This window comes from Macrosteles quadrilineatus, unplaced genomic scaffold (genome assembly GCF_028750875.1).
Source record: "Macrosteles quadrilineatus isolate MER2022 unplaced genomic scaffold, UCM_ALF_1.0 Scaffold_1__1_contigs__length_201487025, whole genome shotgun sequence".
Classification (NCBI taxonomy): Eukaryota; Metazoa; Arthropoda; class Insecta; order Hemiptera; family Cicadellidae; genus Macrosteles; species Macrosteles quadrilineatus.
Window position 1 is genome coordinate 58,043,872 of NW_026542594.1, and position 26,279 is coordinate 58,070,150.

A 26,279-nucleotide genomic window follows, 5' to 3' on the forward strand; every position below is an offset into this window, starting at 1 on the left:
GACAGGATCAAGGTAGCCAACATACGAACAAAAGGAACAAAATTTCTCGTAACGAAATTCCAACAAGCTATAAGTTACCACTAATTGATTATTGATTTCTTAAAATAAGGCGTGTTTAGCCATGGTTTAGCCTTGTTTAATCAAAGTTAAATGAAATCAAAGAAGCGTCAAGTTTATTTGTCCAAGTCAAAGAAATTTTTACCTTTGATGGATTTTCGTAAATATTTAAATTTTGTTTAGTTTAAAAATATATTTTTCTTGTATCTGACTTCCCAACTGTCCCAACTCGTGGCAAGGAAATTCCCAACTTTTCTCTTTCCCAGATTCTAGGGGGGGGAGGCTCCCCCCCCCTACCCCCCCCCAAGGCGACACCCCTGGAATACACCTCCACTTCAGTTGAAAATTATTATTTTTTTTTATTATCTATGTTTTTTGACTTCTGAATTAAGGTTCCATCTTCTCCCCATGCATTATTTTGCGGAAATTACTTAAGCCATACATCATCATTTAAATAAATGTATTAGGCCTACACTATACTGAATGTGTTACATGCATTTATCAACAAGTAAACTCAAACAAGCATGGGTTACTGATAACTTGTTGAAAAACAAGTATTTACTCTTTAGGCAAGTATTTGCTCGTTGTTATTCACACCAAATTTATAGGTTTATGAGGGTATTATTCCTTGGCAAAGCTTTACTAACAAGTACAAGCCGCGAGGGATTATAGGAAGTTTACCGCGATTGCATGCAAATACATTCACCATTTTTTTATATTTTTAATTTTTTTGGCACCCCCCCCCCAAAAAAAAGCCAATTGCCTCGCGCCCTAGGCACGTGCCTACCATGCCTATTCGGTTAATTGGCTTTGACTAAACACCTTCTGTATTGCTGTACTTGTGCCCCGTGCTCGTGCGTGTCCTTCAAAATATCGTACAAGTGTAGCTACCTCTTCCGGCCGGACCGAAACGATTCGTACAAGTGTAGCCACCCCTCACAAATTCGGGAAGGACCGAACCGAATCGGGCAAGTGTAGCCGCTGCTTAATCAGTCAAATCTTTCCTTGAATATCCTGGCAGTTTGTAGTTGTACAGAACTTCATGTTTCTCCACTTCTCCAACGAGCTTCAAGTTGAATTCTTGATCATTCATTTTGAGATGAACACTATACGGCCGTCAAAATAACAACACATTTCCACCAAACACCACAAAAACACCCCGTGGTTTCGTGCAACTGGTTGCTGCAACGTCGGGCCCACCGTTGCATGTGACTGGTTTCAAACTTTTTTGAAAATCGCAAACGACCAGTTGCGTCGTGTGCGGCTCCCCACTGCAATACATTGCCGATGTCGCAAAACAGTTGCAAGCGCAACTGGTTTGCAACGACAGTTGTAAAACAGTCACACCGTGTGCGCTCGGCCTAAAACAACTATCTAAACAGGTCCAATAAAGATATACAGTGAAGCTATTACACAAATAGCTGTTATCCCAGGAACTGTTCCAATGCCTTCTGTGCATGTGGAAGCTGAGATGCTCGTGGGTACAGAACGTCGAGTTTATTAGGATAGGATCAGGGAAGCGGAACGGAAGGATCGAAGGAACAAAGCAGCACAGCGAAGCACGTGTCGTGTTTGTTCAGTTTGTTCCAATCCAAGTCAGACAGCGTAAGTAAAACATAACCTTAAAATAATCAAAACAAACAAGATTGATAAGATAATTTAAATTGAAAAACAACAAGCTAAGCGAAACGTATAACTTAATTCTAACCCGAAAACTTGTTACGTGCATGTGAGTAATACAAGTTAACTTAATTTGGTTACGTGCTAAGTTAAGTTTGTTTTAATTAAGTTAGTGTTTATCTAACGACTGTCAAAAACAAAGATGTTTGAGTTTATCTGAAATTTCTAGTAAGCCGAGCTGTACTTAAAAGCCTAGGCCTAAGTCTCACTATTTAAAGCAAATTAGCTAGGCCTTATACATTTCTGTAATTTATTCTTTACTAAGTTGAAATATCTGCATAGATCTAGCCTAGCCTACTTAGGTTGATTGATTATGGTGTAGCTTAGGTAAGCATTACTGATTTTAGGGTAATACCGAACTTACAATAAGTACTTATGTTATATTGCATTTTTTTGCCTTATCTTCCTAAATTCGACGATTTTAAGCTTTTTTTACCATTGGAACTTTTGGGGGAATCGCCTATTTCATCCTGAAAATCGTGTATTTAACACATTCGCTGCTGAAAACCTTTAAACAGGCGCTCGCCAATGGCGGCGAGGCCCGGGCAGAGCCCCGACGTGCTAACTGAATCAGCGATCGCTAGGCCTATTGGTATTGAAATATCTCATTAACCCTTAGAGTGCCAGGCGAAAAATAAAAGTAACGCTCAAAAATGCCGATGATTTTTCCCGAAGGTCGCGCTAAAAGTGCCGAGCGCGATCTGGCGATTTTTAGGTTAAAATTTCGTAAAAATCGAATTTTCGATATTTCGACCAACAAAAATCGATGTATCGCATCTAGTAACTTTCGACTCAATGTTAATATATGGGTTAAAAGAATCCGAGTATCCATTCGGTTGTTATGACAGCTGTTCGATCATTACGAAACGTCCGGTCAGCCGGACGTTGGCACTTTTGGCTCGTTCTAAAAACGTCCGGTCGGCCGGACGTTGGCACTTTTGGCTCGTTTTAAAAACGTCCGGTTCCCCGGACGTTGGCACTCAAAGGGTTAAGACGAATCACAAAAGAGCAGTGGTGATTGTTCTGCGTTACTCTGAAAGTGGACGTAGTTCACTGAAACACCCAAAGGGAGCAGCACTGCCTGGATCAATAACCAGAGTCTTTGTAATACGGCTCGAACTGAGAAAATCCCCGAAAACAGGACAAAAGCATTGCCAGACGGGATTTTACGGGAAATCTTTGTACCAACCTACACCAGAATAAAGCTCGCATTATAAGCTACAGGCTGGTAAAGATTACAACGTTCCCCCGACAATGGCTGAACCACACTGATCGGGCAAACAATGCAATGCGCGTTCCTCCACCGGTGGACCCCCCGCTCCTCAGCTGAGATGCGCGGGGTCCACCGGTGGACCCGCCGCATCGAATGTGTTAAACACTCTTTTGGCAAATGCCCTTTTTACCCAGGAAACCAGGTTTGAAAAATCATAAATAATATTATAGGTCTATAGTGCCAAAAAGATGACCCATTTTTGGGTAAAACAAATTAAATATAAGTATAATAAACTAACCTACCCTACCCTAACATAACCTAACCCAACCCAACCTAACCCATGTGCCAAAATGACCGATTTTGGGTAAACCCTGGTTAAGGGGAGTCCGAGGTCCTATCTTTAGTAGGCCCTAATGTTAACTAAATGTCATTTTTCTCAGGAGTTAGAACAGGTAGGATAGTGAAACTTGGTATACTTTTATATTAACTAATTAACTAGTGACAGACACAAGATTTTTCATTTAAAATTAAAAATAACTATTTTATGGGTTTTTATAGATTTTAAAAATATTTGTTTCAAAAATAAAATTTTTTATTTTTTTTACATGCTTTTACTAAAGATATGATGAAATCCTTAAATGTCTGTGTTTATAATAAGTCACTAAGACTACATGGTAAAGATTTCACAGCTGTATTACCAGTCCTGAAAAAAATGACATTAAAGTTCTAAAAAGTAAAGTTGCGGAAATCGGCAAGAAAAGCCTCCAAGGGTCAACCAAGGATCTACTAGTTTTACCTTTAAAACGTTAACTTACTGCAATGTTATGGAAAATATATTTTTTTATACATTTCTAGGTTAGTAATTAAAAATGTAAGTATACCATTTTTAAGAAAACATTCTGTGCTATAAAAAGGACATAAAAAGTAAAAATTGAAAAAAATTAAAAAATTTCGACTTTGACTCTCCTTAAGTTACTTAGGTTAGGTTAGTATTAAGTTATTGACACAAAGTAAAAAGAAGGTGGGTACCTACAGTTTCTAAACTTAGCAACTTACTTATTCTAATACCGATTATTAATAAACCCTCATTCAATGTTTTCACTAAACTTATCAGCAAGTTTGGTTGGTTAGGTTAGGTTATGACAGTTTAATCTTATAACTGATATACCGGTACATAATAAACATTTTGCCGCAATCGCAGGAAAAGATTACGAGGTCTACACGGCCGCGAGGGATTACTAGAAGTTTAACTTACTGTGATCACATGCAAATACAACCACCAATTTTTTTATTTTCCAATTTTTTGGCGCCCCCCAAATAAAGCCATTGCTTTGTACCCTAGGCTTGTGTCTACCATGCCTATTTGGTAAATCGGCCCTGACCTCTTGTTCTAACACGTTCGCTACCACAGTAGTACTAAGTTAATTATTTCATTCATATGGACCAGCAACACCACATCATGCGACAGCCGGTTTCTACCCATAGACTGCCATCGCATACATTATTAAAAGCTTTATATCTTCGTAACCGTCTATGGAAGGCCCTGAATTCTCTGCAGTTGTATACAGGGATGCTTGTCACACATGTGCGTCACTTGGTCTACGGATATGATGATTAGTGACGTCATAATGATAGTTCGCAAAACAGTTCTTTACTTTGCTGCATCACTGGCCCGTGGTCTGTACTGTTAACCAAGTGACACCTGGTCTATGTGTAATATTAAAATGTATAGGCCCTACCTCGGTCCATGGCAATGACCGCAGTGTCACGTATATGAGGTGATTGGTAGGGAACAAGTTAAAAGCGTATGCTCATTGGCTAAGTAACACAGTGGTGTTGCGTTTTCTTTTTGTATGCTATTATATTATAATTAGAACATAGATAAATATTTTATTGTTTCATACTTAAAAGGAATTTTATTTTAACTATCCTAACATTCTTTACAGGTTGATGCAATGACAATTGACCTTAAAAAAACTATGAAGAAGACAAGTGTGTTTAAGAAACGAACGTCCAAAAATAAAATGAGATCTGTCCCTTCTCTGATAGCTAAAAACAAAAAAGTCCTTAACAAACTCAAACCTGAAGATTCTGAAAATGAGAGTGATGATTCGAGTGTAAGCTTGGATGACAACAATAGAGCAAATGGAGCAGAAAATGAAAGTGGTAAGAAGTTTAAAGCTCATAGAATTGTATAGTTTTGGCATCTATCTATATATATAATACGCTAAGCCGATTTTTGTGAACAGAACTCCTCCCTCATTTTTGGACCGATTTTGATGATTAAAGTGTCAAAAAAATTGCCTTGATCTGTAGTTTTGCAAAGTGTTTTAAGTTTTTTTATATCTTTATTAGTTTGGGCAGGATCTCCCATCAAAGTTGAATTTTCTCCCATAAGATTAACATGGGGAATCTAAATACTTATTTGGAAACTTTGTCTCCACTAATTTGAGAGAACGGCTGGGCGTAGAAAGTTGATGGTGGTGTCCAAAGAAAGATCTTTGTCTCTAGATGAGTTATCAAAAGAAAAACTACGTAAATTCGCTTAGGGCTCTGCCCCAGAAGCCTCTAAAGATCCGTCAACAGATTTGTTTACATTTTGGTCATGTGGATAATACTTTTTAATAAAACAGCTGTTAATTTAAAAATTGTATTTTAAACAACACACATTTATTGGGAGTTACAGAATAGCCCAAAAGAAGTTGCAATGTTATTTTCTGATTTTAAAACTCGCGTAAGCCTTGAAAGTATCCGTCGATTTCGACGGGTTTCACCTAGTTATTAGTAATAGGAGACATAGGCCTAACATACAATTAGGCCTAGCGGAGCTTTTCCCTTCACTAGCTGTTGTTATAAGCTGCATGTTGAGAGATTTTGAACTGTGAGCATAAACTGCATGGGCGTACCCAGGATTGAAACTAGAGGGGGGCAGTAGCGTATCCTGAGGTATAAAATAGAGGTCCTTGGGGTGGCCCATCCAGGGGGGTCTGGAATACCTCCATGAAGAGGGGTTCCCCCCAAAAAATATAATAATGATATGCTAGAATTAGCCTTTTTACACTATTTTGAGACGTGAATAATATAATAAACCTAGATCGATAAAATATCTTTTCATTTTAAGTTTAATCGAGTGGCTTTACGTCCATCAATGGAGTCAGGCTTCTTAGCTTTAAAATTCACATTTTTAGCTGTATTTATTTATGTATTATTTGGTCCATTCTTCAGAAAAGGACAGATTACAGTCACCAAGGAGTAATAAATAAAAATTAAGATAATCTATACTATTATAAAGAAGAGGTGGTGTCTGTGTGTGTGTTTGTATGAGCTAATCTCAAAAACTACTGGTCGGATCGGGCTGAAATTTGGCATGATGATAGCTCACATTCCCGATTAACATATAGGCATATTTTTATCCCAAAAAATCCTTCGGGGCTCCGCCCCAGTGGCTCTGGAGTTTCCCTTGTTAACCTTATGAGAAATGGAATTAATGAATCTTAACAGCTGTTTCAATTAAACAAGTTGGTTATGTTCTATGATGTTCAATAGCATTAAAAGTTACAAGGATTACCAACAGGGTGCAGCACTAGCACTATTATTTCTTTTACATTTATGACAACAGCAAAAGGTGAGTGAGCGTAGCGAACGAACTTCAACCTGGAGGCGAGTGAGCGTAGCGAACGAGCTAACCTGAAGGAAAGTGAGCGCAGCGAACGAGCTCCAACCTAAAGGTGAGTGAGCGTAGCGAACGAACTTCAAAAAGAACCGAAATTTCTTAAACCATCTCCTCACTCATAACTGCTATAAGCATTTGATACTTATATGCCAACCCCGTACGAAGGACGGGTACTCTGCTAGTAAATACATAATTTGTTGTTAAATATGTAGGTAAACGTTTTTTTAATACTTAATGTAAAGAAGAAAAAAATCTAAATGAAATTTAATGAACATTTTATGTCCACAGAAGGTGACATATCACTTCTGTGGACAGTCACCTCCTCTAGGTTTAGCTTAAGATTAGCTGATTTTACTAACAAATTTGAAATAAAAATTATTAAACCCAATTGCTGTTGGCTATCTAGACATTGGATATTAATAATTTTTTGTTTATTTTACTTTTTCCATTCTATTAAAGGTAAAAAAAAACAAAGAAACTCGGTCACCAAAGCCTGCATCACACCTGTGGACAGGCATAACTAGTTCAAAAAAATCCACCAGGCAGCACTGGCCAACTTTCACCACTATTTTTTTACAGAGAAGAAGTAACCATCTTGAACATAGAATCAGTTTGGTTTTGTTCTGTTCAGTTATTAGTTGTTTATATCATGTGAAACTAGAGTTTTAATTGATCGTCGAGCTAACATAGGGCGCGTTCTGGGAACATGTACCGGTGCACCGGTGCAGATTAACCGGTGACTTACTGTTACGTACTTATTGAATTAAATAATTATAACACATAATTGTAAGAAGTAAAAATAATGTCTTGTTTTTATTCATTTCTCAAACTTAGAATTGTAAATATTGCATCAGCTGTAAATACAAATAAAATTAATTAATGAGTCCAGACTAATAGATATAATAATATATAACAGTTCTCCCCCACTTGACTTCAACGTTAGTTCATCATTCACTTGCAACAACTACATTTCTTAGAATTCCTTATTCTCGAAGATCGTCTTAACTGCAATGGTGGTTGGTTATGAACAGGTGGTTCTACAATATTTTCAATATATGCTGAAGGTTCTTCAATGTTTTGTTGGTTAGCACCTACAGGTGGCTGAGGTGGCTCTGACATTGTGTAATCCATGTTTGATCCAGATGTGGTTATCTCTGAGGAATCCATTGGAGGCTGAGGTAAGATTTGAGGAGAAAAGGGACTTGATGGTGCAGGATCCCCTAAAGGTGTGTTCCATGGCAAGACATTTGGAGAGTTACAAACATTTGTTTGACTTGGTATGATTTGGGTTGCTTTTTGGTATCTATGAAAATATCTTGGTGTTTTTGATAACCCACTAGCTTCAACCTGTGTTTTTCTGAGCTGGTTAATATGTCTCTTTATTTTGTTTTGATTGTCTAATAAGATGATATAATGAAGTTTTCCCAAGCGTTGTAAAACTGTACCGAATTTCCACTGTGTAGATCCTACATAGTTTCTGGCTTGAACTCTATCTCCTGGATTTAGTAATCTTATTTTGGCAGAATGATCATCAGGTATTTTTCTTGTTATATTTCCCATAGGACGTATGAGATATAACCTAGTACGTATAGTCCTGTTCATAAATAGTTCTGCAGGCGTTTTACCATTGTTAAGAGGGCTTGAGCGGTACTTAAATAAGAAAAGATTCAGCTTTTCCATCAGACTTCCTGTATCTTCAGTCATTGCTTTGAGTTTTTGTTTCAAGTTTTGTACTGATCGCTCAGCCAGACCGTTTGTTGCAGGATGGTTTGGTGCACAGAAACGTTGTATTATCCCGTTATCCTGACAGAATTTAGTGAACTCATCAGACTTGAATATAGAAGCATTGTCAGAAACAATGGTGTAAGGAAGTCCATATCGAGAAAATAGGTCATCCAGTGCATGTATTGTTGTTATTGAGGTAGGGGCTTTTGAGAACATTTTTACTTCCAGCCACTTTGATTTGGCATCTACAACCACAAAGAAATAGTGATTTTTGAAAGGGCCGGCATAATCCATGTGAATCCTTTGCCAGTTTTCTTGAGGTTCTTCCCAAATGTGAGGAGGGGCTTTGACTGGATTGTTTTTTACTTCAGCACAGCTTTTACATGATTTTACCATGCTTTCGATTGCAGCATCTATGCCAGGCCAATAACATAATGATCTAGCAATGCTCTTCATTTTCAATATTCCAATGTGAGATGAATGTAATTCTTTTAGTACTGCTGGTTGAAGTGTTTTAGGGATGTAAACCCTTGACCCTCGCATAATAATACCAGAATGAAGGGTGAATTCTGGGTTTTTTATTTCTCCTTCAAGAAGCTTTCTTTTAAGGCTTTGTAATTCATGGTCTCTATTTGTCTCTAATCTGATTGTGTCTGCGGTAATAGCTGAGGTGTCTGTAATCATGTCAAGAGTTGTCTGATTTACCTTGTATGAGTCTTCAAGGAAGTTCACCAACTTTACATCCAGAGGAATTGGATTTCGAGAAAAGTAGTCTGCATTTGTATGTTCTTTTGATGGTCTCTGTTTGATTTCGTAATCGAATGCACTTAAGAATTGGGCGTACCTTAATAATCGATGTGCTGAGATGACTGGCATGGCTTTCCTTGGATTGAATATTTGTTGAAGTGGCTTGTTATCTACAATCAATATAAATTTTCTGCCGTAAAGATACTGGTAAAATCTCTTAATACCCCAATACACAGCAGTGGCTTCTTTGTCAAGTTGACTATAAGCCGCTTCACTTTTAGTTAAGGATCTGGAAGCAAATGCGATGGGTTTTTCTTGACCATTTATGACATGGGACAGTACTGCTGAAAGACCAGTAGGTCCTGCATCCGTAGCTAACGTAACAGGATAGTCCGGATTGAATGGAGTCAACACTCTTTCACTTGTGATTTCTTCTTTGATTTGATTGAACGCGTTTTCACATTTGTTATTCCATTTGAACTTAACATCTTTCTTTAGAAGCTGAGTTAATGGATGAATTATTGAAGATGCATTTGGAATGAACTTCGCATAGTATAGTGCCAACCCGTGAAATGATCTAACTTCCTCTACATTTGTTGGACGAGGTGCTTTCGTAACAGCTTCTATTTTATTTTGACATTTAGTGACACCTTGACTTGTTATACGATGTCCGAGGTAATTTATTTCAGATTGAAACAATTTGCACTTATTCATGTTTACATGTAAACCATATTTCCTCAACGTCTGGAGACACTTTTCTAGTCTTTGATAGCACTCTTCAAAAGAATGCCCTTGAATGAGAAAGTCGTCAAAATATGCAATAGTTCCATCTAAGTTAGATACTACCTGGTCAATGATTTTGTGAAACTCTTTTGGTGCATTTGTGATACCCATAAAGAGTCGTTTTGCTTTGTAAGTTCCCCATGGAGTGGAAACTGCAGCATAGTTTTGACTTTCTTCTTCTAACTGTACATGTAAATAAGCTTTATGCAGATCTAAAACACAGAAGTATTTTCCTCCATTTAATTTATTTAAAAGATCTTCGATTCTGGGAATAGGATATTGAGTATCTTCTAGTTGAGGGTTTAGTGTAATTTTATAATCTGCACAGATCCTTACAGATTGATCTGGCTTAGGAACAATAACTAGTGGAGTACCCCACGCCGAGTGATCAACTTTTTCTAGGACCCCTTGATCAACTTAGTTTTGTCTAGCAAGGCATAAGGAATAGGTCTAGGCTTCATAAATATGGGTTTTGCATTTTCTTTCAGTTTTAAAGAACATTTGAAATTTGGAATGACACCTATATTTGATTGAAATACATCTTTGTAATTGTTTAAGAGTTTAGTTTTGATTGATTCGATATTATTCTTGTCTGGGTCCAAACGGTTACCAGTATTTATTAAATTAACCGCTGATACTTGTACGTTTAGTTTTCTAATCCAGTCTCTACCTAATATAGGAGTGTAGTTCCCTTTTACAACATACAAATTACCGTGAGTTTTAATCTGTTTGAATGAAATTGGTACCCTTGCTACACCTATTGGGGAAAAAGATTGATTTGTATATGAACGAAACCTTACATTTGATGGTTTCAACTCACAATTCAGTTTCAAACTTTGAATATCAGTTAATGATACTATAGTAACTTGACTGCCAGAATCAATTTCAAATTGTTTTGAGCTTCCACCAACCTTGACTGTGACTACAAAAGGATCGTCTCGAGGTTCACCTAAATTGTAATAAATAGGTACAGTTTTTACCTGATTGCAGTCATATTCAGAATCTACGTCGCTTCTTTCAGATTCTGATTCTTGTATTTGCTTTATTGGCTGCCTTATAAGAGATGAAATGCAGACTTTCTCTATGTGGCCTTGCTTATCACAAGATTTGCAATAAAGGTTCTTGGATCTACAATCTGATGCTTTGTGATTATTCTTCCCACAGCGTAAACACGTATTTTCTAATCCAAGTTCTGTAAGCAGACTTCTTCTATTGAAGTTTCTAGATGATTGTTGGCTTTTTCTAGTTTTATTTCTCATAGAATCGAAACGAGACACATTTTTCGATGATCTGGATTTAGAAATTTGTTTAACATCTGTATCGGTACCGTATAACTTGTTTTGTATTTTAGCAGCTTCAATTGCTAGTGAAATTTCAACTGCTTTTTCAAAACTGATGTCGTTTCCTTGCTGGAGAATCTGTTCCCGAATTTCACTGTCACGAAGTCCACGAATAAATTGTGCTTGTAAAATGCTATTTACTGGTTTCCCACAATTTTTTTCTTGGCAATTCCATTTTGAAGATATAGAGAGCTGTTTTAAAACTGTAATGTATTGAGAAATTGATTCATTAGAACCTTGTTCCCTTGATAAAAATTTGTGTTGTTCTGTGAGAACATTTGTCTGTGGACAGAGCTGTTTCTCCAGTAAATCAGTCAAGGTTTCATAGTCTTTTGAAGATGGAAGGTCAGGTGCTGTTAAACTTGATAGAAGGGAATAATATTTTGCACCGAGTGCATTTATCAATATTCTTGCTTTTGTTTCCTTGATTTCATTTGACTCTCCATGTAACTTTTTTAGTTCAAAGAAGTTTTCTAATCTCTCTTTATAAGATTTGAATGTTTCCACTTTTTCATCGAAAGATTCAAAGGTTACTGAAGAATTTAAGATGGGTGTTGTGACTTTACTATATTCTCCATTGTTTTCTGGTCTAGGACTTGCAAGTTGTCTTACTAAATGGGCAAGAGCAGCAGTTTGAGCTTGTAATGTTTCCAATATTGCTTTGTTATGTTCAGTCACTTCTTGATTATCCATTTAGAATGTCCTGTTCTCTTTAAGCTTGTAAGTAATGCCTAAATCTTTTTATTTTCACCTCTGAGTCGCCATTGTTACGTACTTATTGAATTAAATAATTATAACACATAATTGTAAGAAGAAAAAATAATGTCTTGTTTTTATTCATTTCTCAAACTTAGAATTGTAAATATTACATCAGCTGTAAATAGAAATAAAATTAATTAATGAGTCCAGACTTATAGATATAATAATATATAACACTTACTCACCGGTATCGCCCCGGGGCAAGAGTCTTGGTATCCTAGAACGGTTATTCACCGGTTTACGGTACACTTTGGATTATAATTTACACATCCACCTACTATTTGCTTTATAATATTTAAATCAAACAAACAGACTTGCCCTCACGGAATAAATTATTTGAAAATTGTTATTTATTATTTATTACGTTATATTACCCCCTCATTGAACAAATTTTTACTCATTACGCAACATAACCTATAAAACTAATGAACATTATTCGGTGGACCCGTCATCTTGCCGTAGCTGCAAGCTGTTGTCAAATAAACTGACCAATCAGAGGCCGCCGGTGTATTATGCACCGTACAATTTCTCTGATGCATAAATCTTGCACCGGTGGAGAAAAAATAGGAAATAGCTGTCTGCTATGTTAACTCACCGGTCTCCCAGAACGACACATGTTTTGCACCGGTGCGGCACCGGTGCACCGGTACATGTTCCCAGAACGCGCTCAATGTCACTTCTGTTACAACATAATTGAGTATAAACATAAACAAATTATGTAACTGAAAGAATCCTAATGACATTAACATATGGTTTGACAGCTCCATTTAAGTATCTAATGTAAAATAATGTTTACATTCAGGCTAGTGACGTCATTATTTTAAATATGATCCCTACCCTCTCTGTTCTAATATTCGTGCAGTATTTAAATAAATGTTTGAACCAGCTGTGTGGAATTGTGAAATCAAAATTCAATTGACAGTTAGTTCTGCTTGTTTACGTTTTTAAACTTTGTAGGTTTGTTCTTTGTTACCATGGATACCATCAATCAATATCTACTTTTAAATCTCTCACCTCAAATTTTTGAAAGCCCACGGGGCAGAGCCCTAGGACAATATCGAAGCGGGAATAGTTCTATATGTATCCTCAGAGCTGTAGCTTCATTTGTGTGCAATTTGAGCCCAGTCGGTTCAGTAGTTTTTGAGATTATCTCATACAAACACACACACACACAGGCACCACCTCTTCTTTATAATAGTATAGATAGATAGATTATGCATGTCAATTAAACCTAATGCACTAATTTACAGTAGTTTACGTGTTTCTCTACAAAAATAAGAGCAAACATTGTTCCTAACCTATTTGCTAGACTCTATGTTAGGCATAAAATGCTAAATCATCACTTCTGTGGACACTAGCAGTTACCCGGCGCGCGTTGCTGCGCTTAACAACTGTTATTTTAAAATGACAATTAAACCTAATACACTAATTTACAGTAGTTTATGTGATACTCTAGAGCAAACATTGTTCCTAACCTATTTGCTAGACTCTATAGGCATAAAATGCTAAATCATCACTTCTGTGGACACTAGCAGTTACCCGGCGCGCGTTGCTGCACTTAACAACTATTATTTTAAATGGCGATTAAACCTAATACACTAATTTACAGTAGTTTATGTGTTTCTCTACGAAAATAAGAGCAAACATTGTTCCTAACCTATTTGCTAGAATCTATGTTTGTTTTTTAACTTTATTTGTAAAATTTGCAGTTGTGATTGTCACTTCCGTGGACATGCTAGTTTTTAACTACTAAAAATCTGGGAAAGCCATTTTTATTTAGTGTGACCATTGCAATGGGTAAATATTAAAAAGGGTCATACATTAAAATATCTAAAAAAATAAAAATAATAAAAAAAAAATAAAAAAAAAATAAAAAATTGAAATCTGTCCTTTTCTGAAGAATGGCCCATTTATGTTTATGCCAACTTTTCTTATCCATTTATAACACCCTAATATAGGCTATACAGTAGACTACCTCTAGTTAGGCTTCGGTTGGATCGGCCGCTGATGGTCCGGCCCGGTCTCAGGGGAACAAGTCACGTCGTCGGTAAATGACCTTCGACAGGATTCAACATGAATGTTTATTTTGCGGTCATAGAAGTAAACAATTCATGTCAGTTTAGTTGACGGGTGCTTCTATGGGTGAATTGTTGCATATTACCTATGTAAAAAAATGTTACATAACCTCAAAAATACCAAAAACATTTAATAAATAGTTTTTCTTCAGTCTACACTCCGCGCCAAAGCTGTTAGCGGCTGAGGGATTAGGACGGCCGGGTCGGTGGAGCCTACCCCCAATTAGAACGCGCTCGACCGCTTCGGGTCTTGGTCATTATAAGCCCTAGTACTGGGTTAAATGTGCAATTGGTAAATTTTTTTTAATTAGTCAAATATTATAAAAATAATTACATATTTGTAGTCTACATAGAATTACAAGAAAATTAAGTAAACACGATGTAACTGCGATATTGTAAAGTATTTGGTTTAAACGGGCATATCAGATTTAACACATTTAAAGTTTTCATACTTGTAAAAAAACATTGTAGACTTTGTACTCGGTTATTATTGTGCTCCGATAATTTACACTATCAGTGCGGTTTTAGTTTCGATTCGATTTTATAAACAAATATATTTATTTTGGATTTGCAAGCGCACTTCTTGTATTTTTATAAGATACGCGTCTACCCTATATAGACGACATGAGGGCCTGAAATCAGATGACTCACGTTGTTGTTATCGTATCCCTCCCCCGGTCCAAAGGTGAACTATTTCGTAAAAGAAGATTTTAGAAATAGGCTATCTGTTGTTTATAATTAACTGTTAAAAGCACTTACTGTAAATAGATGTTATTTTTAAATAACTTTAAAAATATATGTATAGGCACCTACATAATTTTTCAACTTGACTGTTTTTTATTTTTATTTAACTGTTATAGTCTTCAGCATCGTAGCAAAATTCGTATAAAGAAGATTTTACAAATATCTGTTGTTTGTAATCAACTGTTTTAAAGCTCTAAATATTTTATATATAAATGTAATTGAAAGAGTGATGAAGAAAAACCAATGAACAAAGCATAAGTGGTGTTTTACGTCATCCATTGTTATCTTTATCCTATTTTACGACTGTCGTTATTATCTTTAAGACTAAGTACTATGCTGTTTTATGAGTTATTTAATGTTTTTATCAACATTATTATGTTCTGAAACAACATTTAGTTGTAGCCTATGCTGACTACGGTAGCAGTCAGGGCTAGAGATATACAAGGGCTGGCTCACTCCTTTGATGTTAGCGGTCGCCGCCTGATCCTTCTTCCCCTCCCCCGCCCCTCCACAGTGACGTAGCGGAGATACATCGGCGTGACGGTAGCCTAGCACGGCAGTGCATATGTCGCCCGGCATCTACGCGCATATTAATAATTGTGTTTATAATAATGTAGTTTTATAGTGTGATTTTTAAAGCGGGTTTCGTTAACCCTCCAACTTGCAATGGGCAAACTCTGTAGTGGCAAGGCATTTTTGGCGATTTTGCAGTCATATTTTTGAAAATTCATATAAACTAAACCAACAGATCAAACCTATGAACCATATTTATTATTTCCAACTGGAAGTGTTCGTAATGAAATGAAGAATTTGAAAATGGCAACGAAATAAATATTAAAAATATTGTAGAAAATATTGTCAGAAGGTAGAAAATTTGCTGCATGAACCAAAAATGTTTCATAAGATATACAAATTGTTTGGAATTTATTTCCCTACATGGAAATGAAAAAAGATTCCAATTACCATTTATACAAAGTTATGGCCCAAAAACAATAAAATGACAAGTTTAACGATTTTGCACAACAAATTTCAAATAAAAACCAAATAAATGTATCATCAAGAGATAAAGTAAAAGTAAATATTTTTAGGCAATAATAGTGGAGATCAAATGAAGTAAGAATTGTTTATGGATACTGATAATTTCAATAGATGTGTATGACTTTTAACCCTTTGCGGTCGAATGGCGAGTATAGGTCGCCGCCCGCCATTTTGCCGACTGCTCAAAATGGCGACCTACACGAACAAAAAAAAAAAAAAAAAAATCAAAAATCAAAAAAGTTATTTTTTTATTAGAATGGCGAGTATAGGTCACTGGGCACCATTTTCCTGACTGCTTGAATGGCAAGCTAAATTCGCCAGATAATGTGGAAAAAATTCGACCTCAAAGGGTTTTAATAAATGTTTATATTTGTCTAGAAAAACATTTTGTTATTCACAGTCACACGTAGGCTATATATTATTTTTTAAACCCCACAAACCAACTACTGTATATAAAATGAAAGTAAACTTATTCCCCTACATGAATATACATAGTTATAAAGGCAAATATACAAAAATAAATATTTTATTGTTTTTTCTATAAAATGCTGCTGTGCCTTTTTCATTTGGCGATTAAATCGTTTGTTAATTGTGACGAAATGTTTCAAAAACGGGCTAAATGTAATGTCCCAGACCTCAAATTAAGTAAGTATATCCACATAAAACAGTTTATAAACTAAATAAGTACAATTTTTACTACTAATAAATACGATTAAAGTGATAAAGTCATACCCGCGATATTTGTTGTTGGTAAACAGTCAATGAAGTTCACAAAAACTTGCTAAAAAATAGTGTCTCAAGGTTCTCAAAGTAATGTCACATTACAGTCGAGGCACAATAAATAATATCGTAACAAAACATTTACAACGTATAATCACGATGTAAACTGATAAAGTAAAATAACACCAAAAATTGACTTGTTAGTTATTGATCAACAGAGATTGAGGTTAGTTAGTCAGGCAACTTATGTATTTTTGCAACTATATGTTATTTTAATGTATTGAAATATGTAGGGCCTATAATAAAATGTAATTGATTAGTTGAAATTCTTTTCCTTCCTGTAAAAGTTACAAAATACTAAGTATAGGTAATTATGTAATTTTATACAACCTCAATGTATTTTATATAACCTCAATGAATCCTAAAAGGTATGAATAAGTAATAAATAACTACAATTAATAATCCATACATTAAGATACATTCGAGCAATACGAACACAGATATAACACAGTAACTTTAATGCATTGGATCAATAACTACAGTAATCTTAGCCATCGCTTTACATTCCACTCCCGTCCTTAAATATTTACTAAAGTTAATTTTTTACTTATTAAAATTGATGTTATACGTAATCCTATTTGATGAAAATCAATTACTTTTATAAAATACATAAATACCTAATAAAAAATGTCCAACATAGAGCTTAATAAACGCTAAATGTGCGGTAATACCAGCGCTCACACAGGCAAAGATATACGGTGCTGGGAGCCCGAGGTATCGACGTGACGTCTGTTATGTAATATGATTCCTTTTGTACTGTCAAATATTTATTCAACTTCTTGAAAATCTAACTTTGACTCTTGAAGAAGCTTATAATCAAGCCATTACCTTGGAATCAGCTGAAAATCAGGCGGTTTCATATATTTCAAGCCCTTGTAACTCTATATCTCAGTCAACTCCTAAAGATGTTGATGTTACTGATACAAATGTTTCTCAGGCAGCTTCTGATTCGTCTTCACACCAATTATCCTCGATAAGAAGAGAAAAATGTTTCTTTTGTGGACGGTCACGACACTCTCGAGCCAACTGTCCTGCCAAAGACTCAGTTTGTAATATTTGTGACAAGAAAGGCCATTGGGCAACAGTTTGCAATTCTCGCAACCAAAGTAGGACATTTAAGGGTAAAACAACTCAAAGTGATAAGACAGAAATAAACTCAATGTCTTCTTCTCTTGTTGCTGCCTCACAAAAATGTCTTTCAAAAGCTACAGTGTCACTGATGTTAAACGGCAAACCAGTAGATGCACTCATTGATACTGGGAGTTCCGACAGTTTTATATCTGAAGCTACTGTGAAAAGATTCAATATTTCTAAATACCCAACAAAGCATGAAATATCGATGGCATCAACAAGTCATGTTTCATCAACTCTTGGCCACTGTATTGTTGACATGGTGTGCGATGGCCACGAATACCCACTGACAAAGCTGCTCATCTTAACTGATTTATGTGCCGATGTTGTAATTGGACATGACATCCTTCGGCAACATTCTGCTGTGGAGCTGAATTTCGGTGGTAAACGCCCACCCTTCAATGTTTGCAATCTACTTAGGGCTAAAGTATCACCACCACCACTGTTTGATAATCTAACTAATGACGTCAAGCCTGTAGCCATCAAGTCCCGCCGCTACTCTGAAGATGATAGTAAGTTCATAAAAAGTGAAGTAAGTAGGCTTATATCAGAAGGAATAATTGAACCGAGTAAATCACCTTGGAGAGCACAAGTGATTGTGGTCAACAATGGGCACAAGAGACGTCTCTGTATTGACTACTCTCAAACCATCAACAAATTCACACAGCTTGATGCCTACCCTCTACCTCACATTGAATCATTTGTCTCTAAGCTTGCTCAATACAAAGTGTTCAGTACAATCGATCTGAAGGAGGCATATCACCAAATACCTATTCGGAATGAAGATAAACCATTCACTGCATTTGAAGCTAATGGGAGACTTTACCAATACACTCGAATTCCTTTCGGCGTAACTAATGGTGTGGCGTGTTTTCAAAGAACTATTGATCAGATTATAGAAAATGAAAATCTACTAGACACGTTTGCTTATCTGGACGATGTAACTATTTGTGGTCGTAGCCAAGCAGAACACGATCAAAACCTACAGAGATTCATGGAAGCAACTAAAAACTATAATCTTACCCTGAACAAAGAAAAATCTAAGTTTTCGTTGACCAGCATTCCAGTTCTGGGGTACATTGTAGAAAACATGTCCATGCGTCCTGATCCTGACCGCCTGCAATCACTCTTGAATTTCCCTGTTCCAACTGATAATGCAAGCCTTAAAAGAGCTCTTGGCATGTTGTCCTATTACGCAAAGTGGATTCCTAAATTCTCTGAAAAGGTTCATTGCCTTACTACAGTCAAATCATTCCCAGTAGGCAGTAAAGAAATATTGGCCTTTAAGACATTAAAAGAAGAAATAGCGAACTCCAGTATGTCTGCAGTTGAAGAGAATATTCCATTTACTGTAGAAACAGATGCATCTGAATCAGCTATAGCGGCTACCCTTTCACAAGCTGGAAGGCCAATATGTTTCTTTTCAAGAACCCTAACTAAGAGTGAACAACATCTACCTGCTGTGGAAAAAGAGGCCCTCGCAATATTCGATTCAATACAGAAATGGAGGCATTTCCTGATTGGAAGACGGTTTAAATTAATTACAGACCAGAAATCTGTGTCATATATGTTCAATCAGAAACACGCGGGAAAGGTTAAGAACAACAAGATTTTAAAGTGGCGATTGGAACTAGCACCTTTCTCTTATGACATAGTGTACCGTTCTGGCAAGGAAAACGTAGTAGCAGATGCATTTTCACGAGTTTCATCTTCCATCTCTTGTAGAGATTTCGAAAAACTCCGTAGAATTCATTGTGACATTGGGCATCCTGGAATAGTACGGATGGTTCATTTCTTAAAAAGTAAAAATCTCCCTTACTCTATCGAAGATGTCAGGCGAATGACCGCTTCATGCTCTGTTTGTGCGGAAGTGAAACCTCGGTTCTACCAAAAAACCCCATCAACACTCATCCATGCAATGGCTCCTTTCGAGAGACTTAACATTGATTTTAAGGGGCCAATACCATCTGTGACAAGGAATAAATACATACTCACGGTTGTTGATGAGTTTTCAAGATATCCGTTTGCTATTCCTTGCTCGGACACATCAGCATCTTCTGTCATCAAAGCACTTACATCAATCTTCACCATCTTTGGTATGCCTGCTTTTGTCCACTCCGACCAAGGTTCTGCTTTCATGTCAAAAGAACTGAGTGATTTCTTACACTCTAAAGGAATCGCCACTAGCCGATCTTCACCTTATAACCCTCGAGGTAATTCTCAAGCTGAGCGATATAATGGAACGATTTGGAAGACTGTATCTCTTGTTCTGAGAAACAAGGGACTGAAGACAGAACAGTGGGAGTATGTTTTGCCAGAAGCTTTGCATTGTATACGCTCGTTACTATGTACAGCTACGAATGAGACCCCACATGAACGACTTTTCAAACACCAGAGACGATCATTTTATGGCACCTCTCAACCTCAATGGCTCATGAATCCAGGACCAGTATTAGTGAGAAGGCATGTAAGAAATAACAAATATGAACCTTTAGTGGAACAAGCTCAGCTGATAGAGGCTAATCCAGACTATGCTCGCATCAAGTATAGAGATGGTAGAGAGGCTCTGGTATCGGTGCGACATCTCGCTGTTCCTCCTGAAGCTATCCAACAAGAGGATGAGCCAGAGACTTCGGAAAATCCCAGTCAAGAACTAGATCCTGCTCTTCAAGACCTAAGACGTGAATCAAATCTGCTTCAACCTGAAATTGGGAACTCTATTCAATCTGAAATCGAAACATCCCCTCTGCATGAGACCGTGACCCCTACTTCTGTGAGGGATAACGAAGAAACAAACCTGCGTCGTTCCACTAGAGTCCGAAGACCTCCCACCTATCTAAGGGATTACATTTAAAAAAAAGATGGGGTGAATGTTATGTAATATGATTCCTTTTGTACTGTCAAATATTTATTCAGCTGTTTTATTTAAGACTGTTTTGTTTATGTATGTAATGTTTACAGTTTTGTGCAATTCTCTCATGTAAAATGTAGCTGACTATTAAGTTGAATAAAACCATATCAATTTGGTTTCTAAACATTTCTTTTCATACCAATGTCACAGCGGCGGAGTGGTGGGGAGCCACCTGGCATCACTTTCTGAGCTCGCGTGGCCTAGCCCTTGTATATCTCTAGCCCTGGGTAGCAGTAGCTTGCAGTACTAGACTTTCTATTGTTCTGTTCTTGACGTGATTTATTGCTGTAAGCACAGTGTTGTGTAATTTTTGTTTTGCTTGAGTAAGCGTGATTTTAAACGTTAGAGTTTTTATTACTGAACCAAGGTTAAATGACTTAATATCACGATTGCATAATACTATTATTTTTATTTTTATTATGTAAAATGCACTAGGCTACATCCGGTTGGTCTGGCCATTTTGTAGTCCGGCCAGTGGTCTGGCCCTGAGGTGGCCCAACTAGAGGGAGTCTACTGTAGTAACTATTACAATACCCCCGCCGCAGCAAACCTGCCGACTAAGCGAATTTCCATTTGTCTGAACTGATTTTCAATAAAATCTATTTAAATAACATTACGTTTAACGAGTACCTAGGTTTGCTGCTACAAGGAAACTAATAAAGCTGTTTTTTAGTAAAATATTAATAGCTTTGTATAAAATAATAAATTGGACAAATTTGATCCAAAGATATCAATAAACAAGCAAACTACATCATTTTACAATATTCTCCATAAGAATAACATGGGAATTTTAAATTTACAATTTTTGGAATTTTTTCCCTTACCGATAACCGTACAAAACCACTTTGATATAGGCTACTAAATTATTGGTTTTTGTAAGCCCTTTAAAAAGTTCTAAAGAAAAATTAAGACATTTTGTATTTTGAGGGTCAAAAATGAGAAAAACCGTTTTTCACCCCATAAAAGCTCCTGTAAATCCCTGTTCCCATGGTCCGATCGTGCTGGTTCGCGAACTCATTCAAGTTTATCCCGCCTTATACCTTCAAACCAAATTTCATCAAAATCGGACAAAAATTACTCAAGTTATCTCGTTTACGGACGTATATCCCTCCGAGTGTTATGTGTTGTAAAAGCGACTCATAACACATCCGCTGTAGTGTTATGTGTCGCTTTTGCGACTCACAAACACTGTTTGCGGCGATGGCTCTGGGACTGACTGAATCGGATTGAACTGGATCGAGTTAGGTATAGTTTTTTTCAGCAGATTCAGAGCTTTCTCCTGATGTCTGTTTCTGTACGCTTTTCATTTTAGTTCCGAAAATATTGTAGCAGACAGCTGACGTGCGTATTTGTAAACAGCTTGGTTAACCTCGCATCGGTGACTGATGTGTTTTATTACGTTTATCATTGTTTTAGTGTTAAAAATCAAAAGTAGTGATATACGTGCTGCATTATAAGAAGATTTAAGTGATTTTGAAGGGCTGGTTGATGATCCTGAAGAAGTAGGTAGTGATATTGATGTAAATTATCAGCCAGATTCCTAGCTATGGTTAGGCTATGCATTCTTAGCTAAACGCTATGTACCGAAATCTGTTTTTTGCCCATAACTTATTTATTTGAAAACCTACTTCCTTATATTATTATATTTTTGGAATCCTCATAAAATTCTGAACAAAGTTAATTAATATTTTAAAATATTTGTAGACCTATAAATTATAACAATTTATTGAGCGCAAACATAAATTTTTTCATTTATTTTATAATTTTTGAGAAATGTTAACCCCACAAAAATTGTTGAACATTTTTTTTGTAATGTTTTAAATATGTTACATTGAAGCCCATAACTTTCCAAACAAAATGATGAATAAAACCTAGTATACTTTACATTGTTTTTAAGTTTCTAAGATACATTTTAATAAAACCCTGCGATTGCGCAATAAATGGGCGAACATTAAGACCAAAACTAGGGACACTTGGAGGGATATCCTACTATCCTACTAATATTATAAATGAGAAAGTTTGGATGTATGGATGGATGTATGGATGTATGTTTGTGACAAGTGAACGCAAAAAATACTGGTCGGATTGGGCTGAAATTTGGCATGATGATAGCTCACATTCCCGATTAACATATAGGCATATTCTTATTTCAAAAATCCTTTCGGGCTCCACCCCAGTGGCTCTGGAGTTTCCCATGTTAACCTTATGAGAAATTAAATTATTGAATCTTAACAGCTGTTTCAATTAAACAAGTTGGTTCTGTTCTGTGATGTTCAATAGCATTAAAGTTACAAAAATTACCAACAGGGTGCAGCACTATTATTTCTTTTACATTTATGACAACAGCTAATTTGCAACCAAAAGGTGAGTGAGCGTAGCGAACGAACTTCAACCTGGAGGCGAGTTAGCGTAGCGAACGAGCTAACCTGAAGGCAAGTGAGCGCAGCGAACGAGCTCCAACCTAAAGGTGAGTGAGCGTAGCGAACGAGCTCCAACCTAAAGGTGAGTGAGCGTAGCGAACAAACTTCAACCAGGACGTGATTGAGCCATGCGAACGAGATAATCTTGAAAATTAAGAAGTTAAACGGGGCAAAGCCCGCGGGTTACAGCTAGTCCTACTAATATTATAAATGGGAAAGTTTGGATGTATGGATGTATGGATGTATGGATGTATGGATGTATGTTTGTGACAAGTGAACGCGAAAAATACTGGTCGGATTGGGCTGAAATTTGGCATGATGATAGCTGACATTCCCGATTAACATATAGGCATATTCTTATTTCAAAAATCCATTCGGGCTCCGCCCCAGTGGCTCTGGAGTTTCCCATGTTAACCTTATGAGAAATGGAATTATTGAATCTTAACAGCTGTTTCAATTAAACAAGTTGGTTCTGTTCTATGATGTTCAATAGCATTAAAGTTACAAGGATTACCAACAGGGTGCAGCACTATTATTTCTTTTACATTTATGACAACAGCTAATTTGCAACCAAAAGGTGAGTGAGCGTAGCGAACGAACTTCAACATGGAGGCGAGTTATCGTAGTGAACGAGCTAATCTGAAGGCAAGTGAGCGCAGCGAACGAGCTCCAACCTAATGGTGAGTGAGCGTAGCGAACGAGCTCCAACCTATAGGTGAGTGAGCGTAGCGAACAAACTTCAACCAGGACATGATTGAGCCATGCGAACGAGATAATCTTGAAAATTAAGAAGCTAACCGGGGCAAAGCCCGCGGGTTACAGCTAGTAATATTATAAATGAGAAAGTTTGGATGTATGGATGTATGTTTGTGACAAGTGAACGCGAAAAATACTGGGCGGATTGGGCTGAAACTTGGCATGATGATAGCTCACATTCCCGATTAACATATAGGCATATTCTTATTTCAAAAATCCTTTCGGGCTCCGCCCCAGTGGCTCTGGAGTTTCCCATGTTAACCTTATGAGAAATGGAATTATTGAATCTTAACAGCTGTTTCAATTAAACAAGTTGGTTCTGTTCTATGATGTTCAATAGCATTAAAGTTACAAGGATTACCAACAGGGTGCAGCACTATTATTTCTTTTACATTTATGACAACAGCTAATTGCAACCAGAAGGTGAGTGAGCGTAGCGAACGAACTTCAACCTGGAGGCGAGTTAGCGTAGCGAACGAGCTAGACTGAAGGCAAGTGAGCGCAGCGAACGAGCTCCAACATAAAGGTGAGTGAGCGTAGCGAACGAGCTCCAACCTAAAGGTGAGTGAGCGTAGAGAACAAACTTCAACCAGGACGTGATTGAGCCATGCGAACGAGATAATCTTGAAAATTAAGAAGTTAAACGGGGCAAAGCCCGCGGGTTACAACTAGTATCTGTATATCTATAAAAGAGGAACTATGTATGTATGTATGTGTGTATATATGTATATACGTTATGGACTCCGAAACCGCTCGACAGATTGTAATGAAACTTTCAGGCATTATTAAGCATCTTTTTCAAGGATGTTTCGAGTAAAGTTTGGTGCAGATCCGTCAAAAGGGCTCTGCCCCAGAGGGTTTTAAGTGGGCCAATGTCAGACTTTTTGATCTACAATGTTTACAAATAAATATAATTCAAAAGCAGATGTTTACTTTCACCAACTATTTTGTAGGTTTGAATAATCACAACATTCTGTATTAGCAATAGTCATGATTTGAAATAGTGCTACAGTGTTTCTACAGAGTGCAGCACAGAAAACTATTTTACTTTTGAATAAGTCCAAATGTATTAAACCCCAATCGCAGCACACCTGTGCACTTAACAACGTTTAAATTCTTCAATGTTAAATAAACATAAAAACCTTTATCAAAGTATTATAAACAATAAAAGGGATGACTTTTAAATTTATGACAACAGCTAATTTGCAACCAAAAGGTGAGTGAGCGAACGGATATCAACCTGGAGGCGAGTAAGCGTAGCGAACGAGCTAACCTGAAAACAAGTGAGCGCAGCGAACGATTTCCAACCTGAAGGTGAGTGAGCGTAGCGAACGAACTTCAACCAGGACGTGATTGAGCCATGCGAATACTTATGAAGTTAAACGGGGCAAAGCCCGCGGGTACAGCTAGTATATATATATATATATATATATAGGCCTACATATGTACAAATTTGAACGAAAATTGTTTTTGGCCTCTGGGGACATCAAAATGAAAAAGTAAATCAGTCCCAGGCCTATGGCAATAGCTACTTCCCTATAGGGAAATTCGCTAAAAACAAAATAAAATCATATAAAATTTGTTTAAATTCATTCATTGCAATACAGAAAGTTGTTACATGTAAGAGATTGGTCTGCTTGTTACTACTTTTCAAAGTTTTATTTTATTGGAGAATAGCCTATCTAAACTAAAGGAAAACTGATGGATAACATTCGAGTCAAAAAATGTCAAAATACCTTTTAAACCAGGTATAATCTGTAAATAGATATTTTTTGCTTACAAGTATCAGAAACTATTTAGATTATCATCAAATTGAATCTTATACTAATAACATTTTTTTGGGTTTAAAGAAAACTTTTAGAGTACTTTTGTTTAAATTGTTGAAATTCAGTTCTTATCGCGCAGTCGATGCGAACGGATCGGTTTATCGGAGCTCCTGCCGATAGCGCTCTAACCTAGAAATCGCCTGTCGGCCAGTGCTTGGTTGCTGTCTCTAACTAAGTGATTTATACCAGTTCGCTTGTTATCTTTTTTCAGTGTTTCCAGTGAACCCACGCGTTGATCTGTTAACATTAATATTCTAAATTATCGAAATGAAGTGTCAAAAGTGTGAAAACGATATTGTTTAAACTTGGGACGGATGTAAATGCGCGGACTGTCAATCAGTTTTCCACATTACTTGCGTCGCAGACACATACAAGAAGAAATCTCCCAAGACCTGGAAGTGTGAAGATTGTTCTTTTGGAACTCCGTCTGAACCAAGGACCGGTGAAAGTGTTGAATCTGATCGTGGTCAAACAGCAGTATTAAACGCTATTGCCGCACTTCGTTCCGAAATGAACTCGCGATGGGACCGCAATGATACCAAACTGGACCAAATGCAAACGGACATTAACAGTATTAACAGTGAAATACGTGATTTAAAGGTGGAAGTTACCCGTGTCGGA

At 36.8% G+C, this 26,279-nt stretch overlaps 1 protein-coding gene across 3 annotated transcripts in view; it reads left to right on the plus strand.

Annotated features, from left to right (window-relative positions):
- Positions 1-1,525: 1,525 nt before the first annotated feature.
- The window catches only part of LOC128983208 (nucleolar complex protein 2 homolog), a 182,470-nt gene continuing 157,716 nt past the window's right edge, over positions 1,526-26,279 (plus strand). The window contains exons 1-2 of one of the 3 annotated variants that reach the window (XM_054402415.1): positions 1,526-1,662; positions 4,897-5,116. In XM_054402415.1, the coding sequence (XP_054258390.1) occupies positions 4,906-5,116 (211 nt within the window). In that variant the 5' untranslated portion in view covers positions 1,526-1,662; positions 4,897-4,905. Of the gene's footprint in view, positions 1,787-1,961; positions 2,065-4,896; positions 5,117-26,279 lie in introns of those variants that run through there. The other 2 variants (XM_054402416.1, XM_054402417.1) reach the window with 2 other exon arrangements.